General features: G+C 32.0%; 2 protein-coding genes across 4 annotated transcripts in view; one reads left to right on the forward strand and one right to left on the reverse strand.

Annotated features, from left to right (window-relative positions):
* Positions 1 to 751, reverse strand: part of LOC140443930 (zinc finger protein 131-like) — a 40,554-nt gene extending 39,803 nt beyond the window's left edge. Inside the window, exons 1-2 of one of the 3 annotated variants that reach the window (XM_072535447.1) lie at positions 616 to 743; positions 278 to 477 (exon numbers count right to left, since the gene is read on the reverse strand). In XM_072535447.1, the coding sequence (XP_072391548.1) occupies positions 278 to 469 (192 nt within the window). In that variant the 5' untranslated portion in view covers positions 470 to 477; positions 616 to 743. Of the gene's footprint in view, positions 1 to 277; positions 478 to 575 lie in introns of all 3 variants that reach the window. The other 2 variants (XM_072535445.1, XM_072535448.1) reach the window with 2 other exon arrangements.
* A 348-nt stretch (positions 752 to 1,099) lies between these two features.
* The window catches only part of LOC140443931 (uncharacterized), a 43,651-nt gene continuing 24,987 nt past the window's right edge, over positions 1,100 to 19,763 (forward strand). Inside the window, exons 1-6 of the mRNA XM_072535449.1 lie at positions 1,100 to 1,201; positions 1,261 to 1,615; positions 5,634 to 5,922; positions 10,598 to 11,159; positions 14,698 to 14,964; positions 18,982 to 19,387. Coding sequence (XP_072391550.1) covers positions 1,183 to 1,201; positions 1,261 to 1,615; positions 5,634 to 5,922; positions 10,598 to 11,159; positions 14,698 to 14,964; positions 18,982 to 19,387 — 1,898 coding nt within the window. The 5' untranslated portion in view covers positions 1,100 to 1,182. The remainder of the gene's footprint in view (positions 1,202 to 1,260; positions 1,616 to 5,633; positions 5,923 to 10,597; positions 11,160 to 14,697; positions 14,965 to 18,981; positions 19,388 to 19,763) is intronic.

The raw sequence follows: 19,763 nt of genomic DNA on the forward strand, positions 1-19,763 counted from the left end.
ACAAATAATAAGTAACAGACATTAGGTAGGAACATTAAGGGACAGCATTATTTTATCTTTTGTGTCGATTATGACAAAAACCAAAGCAAACTACATAATTACAGAAGGATTAGTTGTTTCAAACCATTTTAACTGGATGAACTTTGTAGAGATTCTAAGTATTAAGCCTAATCAATCCATTTAAAATAAACTGATGGTATTTTTTTAACCAGTTATAATTTTATAAATATTACAAAAATTAATTTGAAATAAAATGGCTTAAGATAATTAAACTTACCTTAAAGAGTTCTTTAAAAAATGGACTACAAGCTGATAAAACAACCTTATGTGCCTGTAGCTTTTGCCCTTCACAGGCAATTGTAACATCAGTAAAATCTTCATCATCTCGTAAAGTCTCAAATTGCGAAGTTATATTTGCCTGAAAATTATTCCATTTCAAACAAAATTGTTGATCATCTGTTACAGCCATTACTTTTTCTAAAATAACAAGATTAATTTAATAATATACAAAGGTAGTTACAAAGTAATTCGCCGCAAAAAGACATTTCAGACATAAAAATAAACTACTGTCTTGCCTTTTAATTTTAATCAATATTAGTATTTCTTTTGACCAACCAAGAAAAAGGGCTTTTCCCTGTTTTGTCTGGGAAATTTGGAAGTTTTTCTTCGAATTTTTTAAAACTCCTGATCATTTTATGTTCACATGATACCAGCAAATAATATATTTTTGACATTTTACATTTTACAATAACAAAAATTATTTTAGTAAATTTTGATTTTAATAACATTACATGTGACATTCATTTCAAAATTATTCTTTTTGTGATATAGAAACCCACTATTGAAGCAATATGTTATTTTCATAATAAAAATTGTATATCTTTTAAGTTAAATAAATTTAAACAACAATAAAATATTAATTCAAAATATACAATCATTGTACTGCAATTTAAATCTAGTTATTTATTCTGAGCAAGGGATCGGTTGGCAATTTGTTTCACACAATTCACTGTCAAATATTCTGTTTCTACGCCCAATTGTAGGCAACTACTCATTCAGGCAAATAAAAATAAAGTTCTATTAATAAAAATTTATATTTTTTTATTGTCAACTTGACACATTTCTTTATTCTTATTATTATCCTTATATTTTTGATTATAGCTTATAAAAAATAAAATAAATATGTCTCGAAAACAAAAAGGTAATTAAAATTGAAAACACTAATTTAAAATGATTGATCGATATTTATGTTTCATTTAGATTTACCAAGCTCTAAAAGGAGACGGAGAAAGAGTGAAATTTCTAGTTCAATGGAAAATGAATTTATCGAACTAGAAATCAGAAAATTTTGTCCTAAGCGAATATTTGACGTCATTCTTATAAATGGAAACGATGAAGTGTCTACGAATACTCTAAAGAACATTATAGAAACGGCAAAAAGTTTCGAAATGATGATTTCTTTAACTTTTATACCATATGCAGATGTTTTAAATGTATTACAGAATTTTGATGATAGTGTTTTACCAGACAACACGAAGAGTCTCATAAATGAGTTAATAGATGATATCAATAAAACTTTTAACTATTTAAAACCAGAAAATTATCCAGCTTCCAGGTAACTATAATAATAATTAGAGTAAACTGACTTTCTTCCGTTCTCTTGGCATCTTATAAGGAAGGTTGGTGACTGTTTTTTTGAAAGTTTGTCTAGCAAAAACAAGGTAGAAACTTTTTTAATATTTTTACTTTTCTTTGAGAATGCTCAACATTAAGTTCAGCGATCGCATTTCCAATGAAAAAAGAATACGATAAAAAGTAACAGATGTAAATAATTAAAAAGATTGCCAAGTTAAAATGGAACTGAGCAAGATACATAGAAAGAATGCAAGACAACCGTCTTGGATAGAGCAAATTATTAAATAGCGAGAGAAAATAAGAGAAGTGGAGGCAAACCTCAAACCAGATGGACTAATGACATCAAGCGAATGGCTGGTCACGAATGGATGCATAATAATAAACTTGACAACGCAATTCAAGAATCGAAAAGAATGAAAATACACATACTGGGAATCAGCGAAATGAGATGGCCAGAGTCAGGATCATGGAAAAAGGACGAAAGTGTAATAACTTATTCCGGTAACAGCACAAAAGACCCACATCACAAAAATGGTGTAGGTATATTCATAACATCAGAACTGAGTAAATATGTGACCAATTTCGTACCAGTCTCGGATAGAATAATATTACTCCAAATAAATACTCAACCATCTAACATACTTCAAATCTATGCCCCGACTGCAGATAGAAAATATGACGATGAAGTCGAGAAGTTGTATGATCAGATCCAAGACGTCTTACACAAACTTAATAAACACGAAATTTTATATATTATAGGCGACTGCAATGCAAAAATTGGGTAAGGTCGACAAGGCCAAACTGTAGGTCGACAGCTACCCAAGCGAACGACTATACACTTGAAAAGCCCCATTTGATGATGGCAATAACTCTGAGATAACTTTGAACTGCAGAATATCTACAAGCATACGTTTGGTGGTAAAGATATTACCACTATAATTAAGCAAAACCGCCTGCAGTGGGCAGGACATGTAGCCCGGGCCCCTGAGTCAAACATGATAAAAAAGATTCTAACAGCGCAACCCGTGGAAATGAGAAGACGGGGTAGACCAAAGCTGAGGTGGACGGAAGGGGTAACACAAGATGCCGAGAAGATCGGAGTCGGCAACTGGAAAATGCAAGCGAGGGACAGAATAGAATGGCGTAGAAAGCTTGAGAAAGTCGAGGCCCTCTAAGGGCTGTAGCACCAAGATGATGATGATGATGATGATGAATAACTAGATGAAATAGACTATATACTTGTAAATGAGCGTTTCCGAAATGCCGCCAAAATAGTCACTACATTCCCTGGGGCAGATATTGGATCTGATCATCAACCACTTGTAGCAGATATTAAACTAAGGTTAAAACGAATTCAGCGACAAAAACCAAAAACCGATGTACTTTACTTTGACGATATAAACATAAAACATAATATTAAAAAAGAATTTAACAATAGATTAAAAAACATCGGAGAACAACTAGAAGATACAAAAAAACTATGGAGTGAATTTAAAAACCAAGTTAACGAAATATCCACAAACAATGATTATAGAAAAAACTTAATCAAGAAAAATAAATGGATGACAGACGACATTTTGAAATTAATCGAACAACGTCGACTGATAAAATCTAATGAAACAGAATATAGACACCTGCAGAGAAGAATAAAAAAGGAGATCAAATTAGCCAAAGAAAAATGGATGAGAGAAAGATGCGACGAAATGGAGGATGTAATATCTAAACACGACTTATTTAATATGCACAAAAAATTAAAAGAAATAAGTAAAATATTTAAAAAACGAGTTCTCTCTGTAGTCGTTGGCAATAATAACAAAATTATTGTAAATGAGCACGAGATAAGAAAAGAATGGCAGATGTATATATCAGAGTTGTTTGAAGATGACAGGAATAATATTGCCGAATTCGACCAAAACTGTACTGACGGTCCAGAAATTATGAAATGCGAGGTAGAACATACTATAAATAATGCTAAAATTAGAAAAACTTGTGGTCCAGATGATACACCAACTGAGTTGCTGAAACTAATAGAGGATGATAACATAAAAGTAGTAGTTAGACTTTTTAATTCAATATATAACACCGGAGTGACTCCCACAGATTGGCCCAAATTCATCTTGTCGCAATACCTAAAAAACACAATGCGAGAAAATGCTCAAAATATCGATTAATTAGCCTAATAAGCCACACTCCTAAAATTTTCCTAAGAATGCTTCACAACAGAATTAGACGCAAATGCGAAGAAGATCTCGAAGATACCCAATTTGGTTTTAGAAATGCTATGGGAATCATGGAGGCACTTTTTGCGCTTAACATCCTATTATAAAAATGACGTGACCAAAGAAAAGATGTATTTGCATGTTTCGTGGACTTCGAAAAGGCATTCGATAAAGTACAGCATGTAAAATTAATGCAAATACTGACAAATATCGGAATAGATGACAAGGATATTCTTGTCATTAAAAATTTGTACTGGAATCAAACTGCTATTGTAAAAATTGGAGATAACTACACCGATGAAATCTCTATACAACCAGGAGTCAGACAATTCTGCATTTTGTCGCCAACATTGTTCAATGTTTACTCGGACCAGTTATTTAAAAAGGAGCTTGAGAGACAACCATATGGAATAAAAATCAACGGGGAACTACTTAATGTGATTAGATATGCAGACGATACAGTAATTCTGTCAGATAATATTGAAGGTCTCCAAATTCTGCTTGATCTTATTCACAAGGTAGGAGAGCAAATGGGCATTAAAATAAACTCAAACAAAACCAAATTTTTAGTGTTTAGTCGTGACCCACATCCCGATGCAAAGTTTCAATTAAACGGAGTCCAAGGTGAGAAAGTTCCCAAAATGACATATTTGGGAACTGTCATAACGGACCAACTAGATCCAGACATAGAAATAAAACGTAGAATAGAAATGATTAACACTACTTTTATGAAAATGAAGTCATTTCTTTGCAATAATCATCTCAGTTTAGAACTAACACAAAGAATGGTTAAGTGCTATATTTGGTCCGTACTTTTGTATGGTGTAGAAGTGTGGACGCTAAAAGTATCGATTATGAACAAAATTGAAGCATTGGAAATGTGGGTTTATAGACGAATGCTGAAGATACCTTGGACAGCAAGGAAAACTACTGAAGAAGTACTAAGGAGCGTCAACAAAGATAGAGAACTGCTAAAGACTGTTAAACATCGAAAAATGTCTTATCTGGGGCATATAGTAAGTGGAAGTCGATATAAAATATTACAACTGATCCTTAAACGTAAAATAGAGGGCCGTAGAGGTGTAGGAAGAAAACAAGTTTCTTGGTTAAAAAACATTCATGACAGATATCAAATGCAGGACAATTATTCCATATTGCAGAAGATCAAGAAGCCTTAGCAATGGAGATCGCCAACGTCGGATAATTCTGATATGACACGCGAAGAAGAAGAAGCGGCTTTTACTGACACGTTCACATTTTTGTTACAAAAACTGAGGTTTACGTTTTAGAGGATGGAAGACTAATGATCACTTAAGATATAGCACTGTGGTTATCTTAAGCTTTCTGTCCTCCACGCCAACCTACATCCAAACCACGTCACCATCGACGGTATAAATGAACCGTCCGCTGTTGTCACAGTAGCAGTAGTACATCAATTAGTGATCAGTGTATTAGTGTCTGGGGGCTCGGGTGACAGACCTCAGAAGCCATAAAGAAGACATCAGAGAGGATGTCGAAAGCAGTAACAATCAACGCGGTTCAACCCGGAAGCCTGTTGAGTTTATTATTAATTCTTGTAACAGTATTAATTTTAGCTTGAAGTTTAATTGTACTAACCGCGGAAATATTTCGGAACACTATATATATATATATATATATATATATATATATATATATATATATATACATATATATATATATATATATATATATATATATATATATATATATATATATATATCCCGGTGGTTAATGTAATTATTTTTTATTATTTCTCAGGTTAGCAATGTTAATGAAAATTAAATTAATTGAGGTAATGTGTCGTCATCGAAAGAAAGAACTGGAGAAGTTAGAACAAAGATCTAATTTAAATAAGGCATTAGAAATATTGACAAAGGAATGCAGAAAAGGAACTAAAGATAACCATTTGGAGGTTAGAGATAAAAAAAGCTTAAAAGATGTTCAAACTTCAAGCGGTTTCTTAAATACAGAAAGTGAGGTTGTTTTTGACGACGATATATTCAACCATGTATCTTTTTATGTATTTGAAGGAGTTTTTAATGTTAAGGTAATGATTTCATTTTATATTATACAGGGCGCGCTACTATTTCCAACCACGATATCTCTGTTATTGCAAAAGATACCTATCAAAAAGACTTAACAAACATGTAACATCCATTTTTTTTAGACAATGAGACATAGCTGATTCGGCAGCTATCACTCGACGGTGTTAGACGAATAGGCTTTTTCTTCTTCTTCTTCGTATGCCTCATTATTACTAGATAGGTATTGAAGATATTAACACGTACCAATATTTATACCAAATTAATAATATATGCGTCTATATTCTTTGTTAATACCTTCAATATAATTCAGGACGATGCTTTAGTATTATTCAAAACAACTTATACCTTCTGAAATTCTGAAAATTGGCAAAAGGGTTATATTATTTAAAACGTAAAGCATTAGTTATATTAGTAATAGTATTAGTACTTATAAATTAAATAGATTAATAAGAAAATAATTTTTGCAAGAAAAGTAACATTTTTTAAATCTGTGGTACAATTTGCCAAACTTTTAATTTATAGTTAGATTTGATTTTTGAATTAAAAATAAAGTAATCGTGAAAGGATAAAATAAATATGTCATTTTAATTGTCCATTTGTCTTATTTTTAATATTTTTATTGTAGTTCTTAGAGACCATTTACAGGTTGAAAGTTTTTCTCTAAAAAAAAGCGAACTAATTTTTTAATACCGGACCTGATTTTTTCTAGTTCGAATCAGGTCCGGTTTGTTTATTAAAATTAAATTTAATTTAATTTAATTTTTGTAAGAAAAGTTACATTTTTTTACATCGATGGTTTACTTTGCTTAACCTTTCATTCATAGTAAAATTTCTTTTTCTGCAACCGTCCCGAAAATAAAACTTTCGGTATGATTTATTAAATCGAAAGTACCATTTTACACATCTCGTACCCACAGACCACTAATGACTTGTGCTCGTACCAAAAGTACCTACTTTCGGGACTAATTTTTTCACTTTCGGTACTAATTTTTTCACTTTCGGGACGATTTTGGATAGCTAGATAACGGCTTTGACAGTAAGATTAACTTTGTATTTTATTATGACAACGCTTGTCATTTAAGATTCGTGTGTTTTCGCTCAGTTTTTCGTTTTTCAATTCCAAGAAATGGAAATCAGCAGTGAAAGTGAAGCTGAAATGATTTCAGATGAGATTAGGGAAACTGATAAAGCCGTTAGTTATGAATTATTGCCGGTAAAGTCAAGAAAGATGTATGAATTGGTCTACGATTTATTTAAAAAATGGAGCAATGATAAAAATGTTGGAGCAATTACTCGATGCTTACGTCCACACTTAACATTAAAAATAATATAGATATAAGCTGCTATCCAAAAGTTATTGCTTTCCTTAAAAGAAAATCCATCGGCTACAAACCTAAAAATCGAAAGCATTGAATAAAGAAGAAATAGAAAATTTTTTATCAGTCAGTGGTGGTACTATAACCAACTTGAAAAGACACGGAGGATGGGAATCAACTAATGTAGAAGAGGGATACGTAGAAAATTCTTTAAGAAATAAAATTCATATAGCTTCACAGATTGAAAATGGCCGCAACCAAGTTAATATCTCAAAAAATAGTAAAAGTACTGACACGTCTAACACTAATTTCAATACTGCCACTTCTATTAATATTTCCTAACAATACCAATGTAAATAATTTCCTAATAATATTTCTAACAATATCAATGTAAATAATTCTTAAAATTGTGTTATTAATATTTATAAGTAGATTTTTCCAATGTTGAATTCACGAGAGTAACTTTAAAATGTTTAATAAAAGTTCATAAGTAAAGTTTATCCATATATTCTTTTTAACATACAAAACGGCTGCAAAAAAATATTGTACGTAACACGATCCAAAAGTAATTTTACAATACTCGCCTACGGTTCGCCCTGGAAACTTCCTACTCGTCTCGTAAAATATCACTTTCGGAACTTGTTACATAAATTTCTATTTTCTTCCTCTTTATAAGCAATTTTGCGTATTGATTGGCGTATTATTACCTCTATGAAAGGTTGTCACTCCTTCTTTTGCGCGGTCATCCGATACTTCTTCTGCCGATTGGTGACTATATCTTGCTATTTTGACGACACGGTTTTCCTCCATTCTGCTTATGTGGTTATTCCATTTCTTTTTGAAGTTATACTTCTATACGCGCGCTCCACGTTGGAAATTTGTATGGGAGTGAATCTGTGAAATCATTACATATGTAAGATAATGAGTAAGAGAGAGACAGAAGATATATTTTCTCTCTCTTCCTCTCTCGAATATAAAAATGTTCCTTTTGTATATATAATTTAATATTATATATATTATATAAAGATATATATACATATAATATTATACATATAATAAAATATTTATTAATATTATTATTTATGTGATATGTTTTGTATTATTTATTAAATGTTCATAATTATATTAGTCTTTTGTATTTCAAAATAATAATCTCAATAAATCACTGTATGATCCAGAACTGTTAATTTTGAAATACGTTTGTGTCATGTTCTCGGTAGTATAGTACTCAGTATCCCCGCCTGTCACGCGGGAGACCAGGGTTCGATTCCCAGTCGGGGAGGACTTTTTTATTAATATTATTACATTATTGTCATTTTTAAATACTTATGAATATTGCAGTTTAATTTGTATTGTATTATTATATTAATAACAAAATAAACAATGAATTTTACTGCAGAGTATGTGTAAAAAAATTTTGCATTCAACTCCTTTCATAAATATATGAAAATAAAAATATACATTTTCATCAAAATATTGATTCAATCCTTCATTGTTAGTAAGTTGTTATTAATTCTGTTTCTCTTTCTGCTATGTCTTACCTATAGAATTACATATGTAATGATTGTGCAGATTGACTTCCAAATAAATTTGTAACGGCGAATGCGTGTATAGAAGTGTAACTTCCACCGGCAGTTCCACTGGACTGCCACACCCGTTTTTTTCTATTTTGTGTCCATTCATTTATACACTGTACGTTACATTTTCTTCTAATGTCTTTACTTCTCTTTCGATCTCAGCGAATTTCCTGTAATTCTTCTCAGTACTCTCATCTCTGCCGTTTCCAGTAGCTTTTGTGTTGTGGCGGTGTCGGGTCTTGTTTCTGAGGCATATGTCATTATTGGTCTTTCACGGGCTTTATAAATTCTTGACTTCATATCAGTGTTAATTTGTTTGTTTGGCCATGAGTCTATTTGCTTTTTGTACTCGATATTTCACTTCTTTGTCCAGTCTCCATAGCTAGACAGTGTAATTCTTGGTTCTTTGCTGACTACTATTGTTTTAGTTTTCTGAGATGAGATTGTCATATTAAATTCTTTTGCTCTTATGTTAAATCTGTGGACCAGTCTTTGTAAACTATCTTCATCTTGGGCTATCAATATTGCTTCGTATGCGTAAAAGAGTATTTTTATTTCTTTGTATCCCAGTCTATATCCTCTTCCTTTGTTAACGGTTTTTATGATTTCATCCATGATCAAATGGAAGATAATGGGGCTCAATGAATTCCCTTGTCTTATTCCGCTGCCTATTTCTATAGGTTCTGTAAGTTGTCCATCTATTCTGACTTCAATTTTGTTGTTTTTATTAGATGTTTTCGATAGTGTTTATAATATTTAGGGGAACTTTTCTATTATATAGAAGATGGATTACATCTTTGAGTCTTACTCTGTCAAACGCTTTCTTTAGGCCAATCAGACACAGATATGCTGGTCTGATCTAGTGATTAGAGAATAGTAGATCTAGTAGATCTTCCACTACGAAAACCCTGTTGTTCATCTACTAAACTTATTCTTTGATTTATTAACACTTGCAAAATTTTAGCTGTAAGTTTTAGCGTAGTATTTAACAAGTTTATACCTCTGTAGTTTTCTAGCTATTTTTTATCTGCTCTTTTGAATAGTAGAATTAGTTCGTTCGTTCTCCATTCTTCCGGTATTTTAGTGTGTTTTATAATTTTATTAATTAATGTTGTTAATTGTTCTGTCATTGCTGCTCCACAATATTTCAGTAATTCGTTTGGTATCCCGTCTTTACCTGCTGCTTTTCTGTTCTTCAGATTTTCAAATATAGTAAAATTTAATTTTTTAAATTAAACATTAAGTAATCGTGCGAGGAAAATAATAAATATGACAGTTTAATTGTATATATGTCTAATTTACAAAATTCTTATTAGAGTTTTCAAAAAGCGTATACAGGCTGAATTTTTTTATTTGAACAAAACGAACTACCAACAGACCTATTTTTTTTTAGTCCGTATAAATCAGTTGATTAGGTGGTAGTAGTGTAACGTTTGACCAACATTATGGGACATCTCGAACTTACCATTTAAAAGTTATGACGAACAGAAATTTCAGTCAAAATTCACCACTCACTCTGTATATTATTAAACAATGGGAGCAGACTCTTTTAAGAGTCATTTGTTATTCACCATTCCATACGAGGTAGGAGAATGTACAGTTCCTTATGACACCCTGTATAAACTCAGCATATTAGTAGTTATGTTCTTCCACTTTATTGTTTGTAATTCCTTAGCGTGTAATTTTTTATCGATCGTCCTTCTGTCTCAGGGTATTTTAATATTCCGTTCTAAGAAATCTATGTATGTATTGTATTTTTTTGTTTACCTGCCTATATTTTTTAGACTCTTATAAACTTTGTGAATTTTACAAGACAATCGATAACAGCCGTAATAAAATTTAAAGATGATACCAAACCCCAGATTGATAATTCACAAGCGTATTCGCATAGAAGGTTTTGGGCAGATCTAGACGACTTCCTCTACGGCCACGTTCGTTCGGAACCACTAGAAAATACAATGTTAATGGCTTATAACGTGGACGAAGATAATGATACTGCAATCTTTGAAGATCTGTGGCATATGATCAAAACTGTATCTGATATAAAGCTACAGCACTTACATTATATCAGACACTTAAAAATGTATAAAGCGAAGGAATATGATTATTTGCCATTGCAATGTTTAAACACTTATAATAAAATTATGCATAATATTCCTTTGGATTTATCTAATGAAGTAGTTGTTTTAAGTAGTATATTGGAAGAAGTTTGTGTAAGAGCAGATGATAGTAATATAAATGACAGATACAGTCTCAAAGATATTACGTCTAAAATTTCAATTCCATATTCAGCTAGAACTTGTGTTGATCTTCGCAATGTTGAAGATCATTATACAAAATCTATAGGTAAGTCATTCCTTTAACTCATCAATTGTTTTTGGTGTAAATATACGAGCCCCTTCCCATATCAGTTGGCCCAACGTTAGATTTATAAGAAAATTAAATTTTAGAGAACAAAAATAAAAGCGCAGCGTAAATTTTAGAAGATTCAAGTTGAATTTATTAATTACAGAAAACACTTTATAACGTAATGAAAACTATTGATCAAACAGAATAATAATACATAAAAAAAACGCATAGAATATGTAATATTAACAAAAAAAAATGTGAAAGTTTACCACTGAGTTCCTTTATTTTTAATGACATCCACAATTCTTCGAGGCATAGTTTTTACCAAGTTGTGACAAAATTCTAATGTAAACGAATCCCATATTTCTTGCAATTTTTCCTTCAATTCGTTGACGGACCTGGTAGGATGTTTTCTCAAAGATTTCATTTTGCGCCATAAAGTCTCTATTGGGGACAAGTCCGGACTGTTAGAAACCCATTCTAGAAGTGGTATCCCATGGTCTTCAATCCATTTTAAACTCTTTTTTGCGGTATGACAACCTGCGCTGTCCTGTTGGAACACAAAATCTTCCACTGATGTTAACGGCGTTCCTTAATTATAAAAAGAGATTATAAAATATTCAAATATTTGTCCGTGTTTACAATCCCATCCATAAAATGTAACTTTCTCACACCTTTAGACGACATGCTGCCCTAGATCACGGCAGATGCAGGAAATTTGACTTTGTTCTTCAGAGAGTTGGGATGGAGAGTTTGATTTTTCCTGTTAATGACGCGAGCCCTACTGTCTCCAACACACACTTCAAATCGGGACTCATCACTCCATTGTGTTGAATCCCATTGCGACTGAGTCCAATTTTATGCTCTTTTGACCATCTTACTCTATTTTTCTTTTGTTGTAATGTTAAAAGTAGCTTTTCCTTAGCCTGCATCATCATCATCCAGCCTCAAGAGTCCACTGCTGAACATAGGCCCCTTCCTCATGTTTCCAACCCCGTCTATCTTGCGCCGCTCTCATCCAGTTTTTATTGAGTCTTCTTAAATCGTCAGTCCATCTTGTAGGTGGTCGACCGACGCTTCTCTTGTCTTCCCTTGGCCTCCATTCCAATAACCTCTTTGTCCATCGCCCATCTGTCATTCTGGCTATGTGTCCTGCCCATCTCCATTTTAGTCTGGCTATCTTCTCGATGATGTCAGTCACTCCGGTTCTTCTCTCGATGTCTTCGTTGGTTATTCTGTCTCGCAGAGTTATTCCTAACATGGACCGCTCCATTCTTCTCTGCGTGACTCTCAGTTTGGTAGCTGCTGCTTTTGTTAAGGTAAGTGTTTCTGCTCCGTACGTCAAGACTGGGAGGACGCACTGATCAAATACCTTTCTCTTTAGGCATGTGGGCAGCTCACTTTTAAAAGTTTCTCTCAGTTTTCCAAATGCTGCCCACCCAAGGCTGATTCTTCTCTTCAGTTCATGAGTCTGGTTATCCCTGCCAATCATAATTTCATGTCCCAGGTATTTATATCTATCTACGAGTTCTATTTCTTTTCCACCAATACTGATGTTCTGGTTGGGTACCAAATTGGTCATGATTTTTGTTTTCGAGATATTTATATTTAAACCTACACTTTCTGTAGCCACAACGAGTTCCTGTACCATCTCTCTTGCCATACCTAGATCTTCAGCTATTATTATTCCTTAGCCTACGTCACTCCATAAAACGCCTAACTCCATATAATTTGCTCGACGATTTTTCACTATAATGCGTCTTAATACCCTTCGATCTGCTTCGATAATTTTACTTTTTCGTACATTTTTAGTTTTTGTGACGGCCGAACCTGTAGTTTTGTATCTTTTGACTATATTTCTTACACTATAGTGTAACAATTGCAACATTGGACATATTTTCTCATCGATAACTTTACCTCGACCCATTGTACAATCCACAAATGGCAAAAAGCTTTACAATACTACAAAATACACTTGACATTAACTGACAATATTATTGTTTTGAGATCATTTTTTCATAGCTACCTCTGGATTTAACGTAATTATGAAAAAATCAACGTATGTTGTTATAAGTGAATGCGTAGCCAGGGTTTAGTGAAATTTTTTTTATTGTTGAAAATAAATAAAAAACCATAAGAGTAATGATTTTAATAAATATTAATAAAAATGCCATATTAATTAATATGGGAACTTATAAAAGCATGCAGAGTATAATTTGTTTATGGTAGGTAATCGACTTAAACTCCAAATTGCATAGGTGGGCCAACTGATATGGGAAGGGGCTCGTATTTAATTGTTTTTATATTCTAGTTTAGAAACCTAGTTCTTCTTCTTCCTCTAGCGCTACAACCATCCCTGATTTTTTGGCCTGTTCAACAATTGCATTTCATTCCCTTCTGTCATTGACAACTCTTTTCCAATTTCGAACTCCCATAATTCTTAGATCAAACTCGTCACTCTCTAGCCAACGTTTTCTAGGGCGGCCGCGTGGTCTATTTTTGCCCTGTCTCCACTCATTTTTTAAATGTTTTGTTTCTTTCGTTACTTATTCGAAGCAAGTGACCAAGTCAACGAATTCTATGGGATTTAACAAACTTTAGAAATCAGACAAGGGAGAAACGTTATATCCCAAACTGTTTACAGCAGTTCTGGAACATGTTTTTAAAAAATTGGAGTGCGACACCAAAGGAATTAATGTTGATGGCGAAATGCTGTCCCTTCCACGATTTGGGGACGACATAGATTTGATAACAAATAACTTAAAATAGATTGGAACTATGCTTACTGAGTTAGACGCCGCCTGCAAAGGAGTTGTTTTGAACATAAATTGACAAAACATGACAAAAAAACATGATTGTCAAATTTTCAGACCTTAATATTCAAATTGGCGGCCGTGGCGCGCTATTGAAGTTTTACGCTTTTTATCAATTTTTTTTCGTGTTTCGCTGATTTTTTTAGTACAGCAAGCTAAATATGCTTAAACAAATATCCACTATATGTTTTCCAATGTAAAATTTCCCGCTGAACACGATCCCGGTGTCAGAATTGCCATATGACGTCATGTAAAGCCACAAAATGCGAAACAAAGCGCTTTTTTTGAAAAATTCATATCTCAAAAACACCCTTTTTAATTTTTTTCAAATTTTCACAAAAGACGCCTTAATACAAGTACTTTCGAATAAAAGTTGTCTCAGAAATCCTTTTTATATGTTTGAAGCCACTGCGCCCTATAAAAGTCCAAAAAACGCGATTTTCCCGCCTTTTTTTAGCGCTTTTCCTTCGTTTTCCAGCTTCCAAATAACTTTTAGAGGTTTTCTGACAACGAATTCGAATTCTACGGAAAATTTTACACAAAAAATTACTATTTTTAATTTATTTACCACCGATTTTACCGTTTTATAGGAGGCGACACAATATTAAACGCAGAATTGCGCGCTGTAATCAATACATTTTTTGCGCTAGGATTTTATTATTATACATATTATAATATTTGTTCTATATACACAAGTTTACAAAAATTTAATGTAATTGCAGGGAATGGAATAACTAGAAAAGAAGCCTTTAATTTTTATGATAAAGATTATCTAAACATGACTTTACATATGTATAAACCCTCTGGAAAAGTTGTTCAAGAGCTTGCACTAAATGTTCTGAAGATATTGAAACCTTTTTGTCTCCTGAATTATGAATATCCAAATGAAGAAATAATTCATAAGCACGACTTGGCCCCGTCAGTTCGAACATTAACATCCAAAGATTATAATGCCGTAGAGCAGTTTCTGAAATTGATGATAATTGCTGGTAAGGCCAATTAATTTATAACTACACTTGTAATAGGCAACATATTCTATTGTTATGTGTAGAACAATTAATTTTTTTTACAAGTTATACTATTCGAACGCAATTTTATTTGTTCTGACGAACTTTTCAGATCCGTTTGCCATGTTGGATCAGTCCACTGGTTCTTCTATTCGGTATATTTGCTTACATACCCGAGAATTTTTGGCATTGTTCTTGCACTTGCACCCAAGCTGCTCTATGCTATCTATGTCCTTTATTTCCAGTGTTCTTAAATATTTTTTAACTTTATAAAGGTAATATCTATCGTATCTTTGGTCTCTCTTTTTGGTTTTTCTGCTTCTGGTTTCGACTCTGTTAACCTTCTTTAAGCAGCGTTTTTTGTTTTCCTATGTACAATGTAGTATATGTCCGTAACACCTAATCCTCTGTTTTCTCTCTTCAGTATATTATCTATTTCAAATCTTATTCTCTGATCAAATATGATCGAATATATTCAAATCTATAATCTTGTTTCATTTTGGTTGATATGAATTTGGTTCTTATAAATTTTGTTTCAAAGATCTATAACATTTCTTCTTTGTTATAAGTCAGATTTGTTCCTGCTGAATATTTTACTCTTGGTCTTATTATTATTACTGTTTTTAATATAATCTCAGTTTGGTGTTTATTATCCTTGCTGCAAAATAGCAATAAATACAAAAAGAGAGGTAAACAAGTCTTTTATTATTGAATATTCGGAAGATCACAGTTTAATGCTAAGAATTTTTTAGCAATATACTAAAAGTTAAATAACGAGCAGCGGTTCCTGAGGTACAACCGGTCAACCTTGACCGGGATTTGCAACGAAGTTATAAACAATAGGTTGATAATCGTTATGCCATTACCTTCTTCTTTCAAAGCTCTTTCTCGATTAAAATTGTCATATCTTTAAGATATTTATAACATAGGTACTAGTAATTTTGCCCGTCGAATGCGACGGAAATTTCAACCAATGACAATCTGCAGTCACTCGTTAAATTTTTAAAACAATAAACTTCTTTCACGTAAACCAAGCAAATATAAAGTATGATCTGATACTCTTCTGACGCTTCTGATTATTTGTTTACTATATCCTGTATATATATTTTTTGATGGCACGCTATATACATTATATCTACTACATGTCTCATGTCGTTTTATTTGTTGAGTCATATGCTAGGATTCGGCTAGTTGTTTATTTTGTACTCAGCCAGAGGCCTTCTTTAGGTCAATAAAGCAAATTTTACCTCATAGTGTGTCTATTATCATCCATAGTGTAATGTGATATCTCGTATATCGCTATATGTTCATAAATAACGAAATGCTGTGTAACGCCCTTTTGGTAGTCGCTTTGTTTGTTTTTTATATCTTAATGTATTCGTTATATCCTCACCCTTCATTTGCTATGTCGCATGTTAGGATTCCGTCAGTTGCTTATTTTGTACTCAGCCAGAGGCCTTCTTTAAGACAATAAATCAATCATATCTTTTATGTCGCTATACGTTCATTAATATTGAAGATACTGTGTACTGTCCTTTTGGTAGCTGTCTTATTTGTTTTTTCTATCTTAATATATTCGTTATATCCTACCCTTCATTTAACATATTACACGCTCCAATCGGGCCAATAACAACGGAAATATGATATAATACCCTTTTGACATTACCGCCATGCGCGTTTTTTCTATCTTAACATATTCGCTACCCCTTCTCTTTTCCAATGATGTATCATACGTAACGATCCAACGATCTATTCTATATCCACCACAAAGAAACAAAAAAAAACTATTTAAATCATCAATACGACTTTTTATCGCACAATAGTGTCAGCTATTCTTTCCGTACAGTTGTTTGTAAACAAATATGTTAGGTTAGGTTAATAATATCAATAACAATAAAGTACATGTGAACACATACCTTAATAGGATAAAAAGACCAAAGAAAGTCTATTTATTGACAAAAAAATTCTAAAATAAATAAAAAAGTGGTTAAATTAGCATATCAATTTGATACAAAGAAGCAATGTCATCACGAAATATGTAGAAGTGATATACACGCTCTAAATCAATTATAGGAAATATATATTATTTTATAAATTTTCTAGAGCCTTGATTTCTTTATAAACAATGTTATTTCTTTATTAAATAAATATATTTAATATAATAAATATTTCTTTAAATATTTATAAACTGATGACGTATGAGGTATAATATATATTATACGTCGTTCATCAAAATTGTTAGCAATAAATCAATAGTATCGTTTCAAAACAAAATATGATTGAAATGTCAGATTTATTCAAATATTTTAAAATCAAAATTACCTAAGTCGATTCGGTATTTCTCGAGTTGTTATATAAAAAAGTTTTAAAATAATTAAATGACGTCTTATGAAATCGATCTATGTACAAAACCAGCATGTACCTGATTGCATATAAACGTTGATTGAATAACCCAATGTTGATTATTCAATCAACGATATAAACCAAATAAATATAAACTAACATATAAATTAATTTGCAAAATAAATCTTACCTTTAAATTAGAGCAACCAAGATTTTTGTCAACTTTGCGAAAAAAATAATAAATATTCGTATTATTAATTACCCATGTAATTAATATGTGTTAATATATGTAATTAATATTGTTAGTAATTTTAATTGAACCTATAATTTCAAGAACAAAATACGAATGAAATGTCAGATTTAAGTAGTTCAGATTTTCTTTCCTAGATGGTGCTAGTTAAGAAGGTTTTAAATAAATTAAAACATTTTTAACTCACCGTATCTTATATTAAATTCAATTGCCGCTCTTTTATTTCATTACAACTTTGCTCCAAATGAATTGTTTTAAAGGTATAAGCAAGAAAGTAGAAAAAAAACGATGTTTTTAGTAATTTTTAAATATTTTAATTTTTTTAATAATGTTTCCGACCTATTTGAAAGGGAGGATAAGTCAATTATTATTACTGAACTTCTCACACAACTTTTTCTTAAAAAATCCGAATGCCACTTCTCACATCCAACTGTAGTAGTTTTTTCACAGATCCGCCCCAATTTAATAATGAATCACGTGACTTATTTGCGTCCAATGGACTAACTGGATTTAAGACATAATAAATAAAAATAGCGAGAATTTAAAATAATTTGAAATTAAACTTGTTTTCCGATAATAACGCGATCCAAATAATAAAGTTTTTTAATAACGCGGGATGTAGACACTTACTGCTACTATTCGCTCCGTGCGTGACCATGGTAGGGGTACCTTGAAACGATGCCAGCGTGCGTAGCGGCGAATAATGACAAAATTGGAATCTTTTTACGCATAAATTTGATCAAAAATGTATGCAAATACACGTTGCGTATTTAATTGTGCTAATAATAGCAAAAATAGTAAGTGTAGTTTTTATAGGTTCCCAAAGATTACATATAAATTAGAGAAAAGAAAAAGATGGATCGGTGCTATTAATATGAAAAAGTAAATATCACATAACCTCATTTTTATGAGATTGAAATAGGAAATATTTAAATAATTTACCTTAAATGATATTTTATAAGGCTTCAAGCTAACTGCAGAGTACCTGATGACTTTAGCTTTTATATCATAACTTTTACTATTACTGTTTTTAATTATATGCTCTTTTACGTGAAAAACTTGATTTGCCAGTACTAGATTTTTTCCCTTCCTTTTCCGTTTGGGGTTAAAAAGATATAGGTATTATGATGAATTTTGAGAAACCCAGTTTTTAATACTACATTTATTTTGTACATAAACTGAAAAAATATAATTAAAAAGTTAATTATTAATAATTGTCAATTTCGCCTGTATTTAACAATGTCAAACATATGTCATATGTTTAACCTGAAAATTCGTAGGTCCAAAACTGTCAGATGAAGGCGGTAGATGTCGCGTCAGTCACGCACGGAGCGAATAAACACGTCTGAGAAAAATGCTCTTCGATAAGATGTAGCATATATAAAAATTGTATATTTATTTTACAGCCATTAAACGCAAACCGGAACAACCAATAGAAGAAAAAAAAATAAATCAAACTGACTTGATCTGTTACGATAGTAAAGCTTATCAAAACAGTATGAGAATTCTGCCTTATGATGGAACCAGTACAACAAAATTTCCCATCGATGTTACCTTTCGACCAAGTCCGATGGACTATTATTGGAAAGAAAAATATCCTCCAAGTGTAATGATTCAAACATTTTATGAAGTTCAGCAACAATTTGCGTATATGGATGCAGTATATTGCTCGGAAATTGATCGGTTGCTGTTGTCATTTCACGATGACTTAGATGATTTTGGCATAAACACAAAAGTTTACGATGAAACTATTTGTACTCCTGTATGTCTTCGGGATTTTTGCAGATATATTGTTAAGAGTGAAGCTAAATGGTTCGTATGAATTTTATTAAAATACTCTTAAGACACTAGGTAGGGAAACTTGGGTTACAGTAAACCATGTTACATAGTGACCAACAGCCCCACCCTTTGCCTATTCACTTTATCTTCCAACTCTGATCTTCAAATTCCTTCCAGTTTCACGCAACACCTTATTGTTTTAGTTCGCATCAAGCTAACATAGTGTGTGAATGTGTATTTCGATAACTGTTGAAAGGTTATCAATTCAATGGCAAATTCAGATCAATTATAATTTCAAGCTACTTAATAGGTCTTTGTACATACTGTTTGTGTTGTGTTTCAAATCAATGTAGTTTATTTTTGGACCTCATATCGAGGGAAAATCAAAGCATAAGAAGTGTGGCAAAAC

The sequence above is a fragment of the Diabrotica undecimpunctata genome, chromosome 6 (assembly GCF_040954645.1).
Source record: "Diabrotica undecimpunctata isolate CICGRU chromosome 6, icDiaUnde3, whole genome shotgun sequence".
NCBI lineage: Eukaryota > Metazoa > Arthropoda > Insecta > Coleoptera > Chrysomelidae > Diabrotica > Diabrotica undecimpunctata.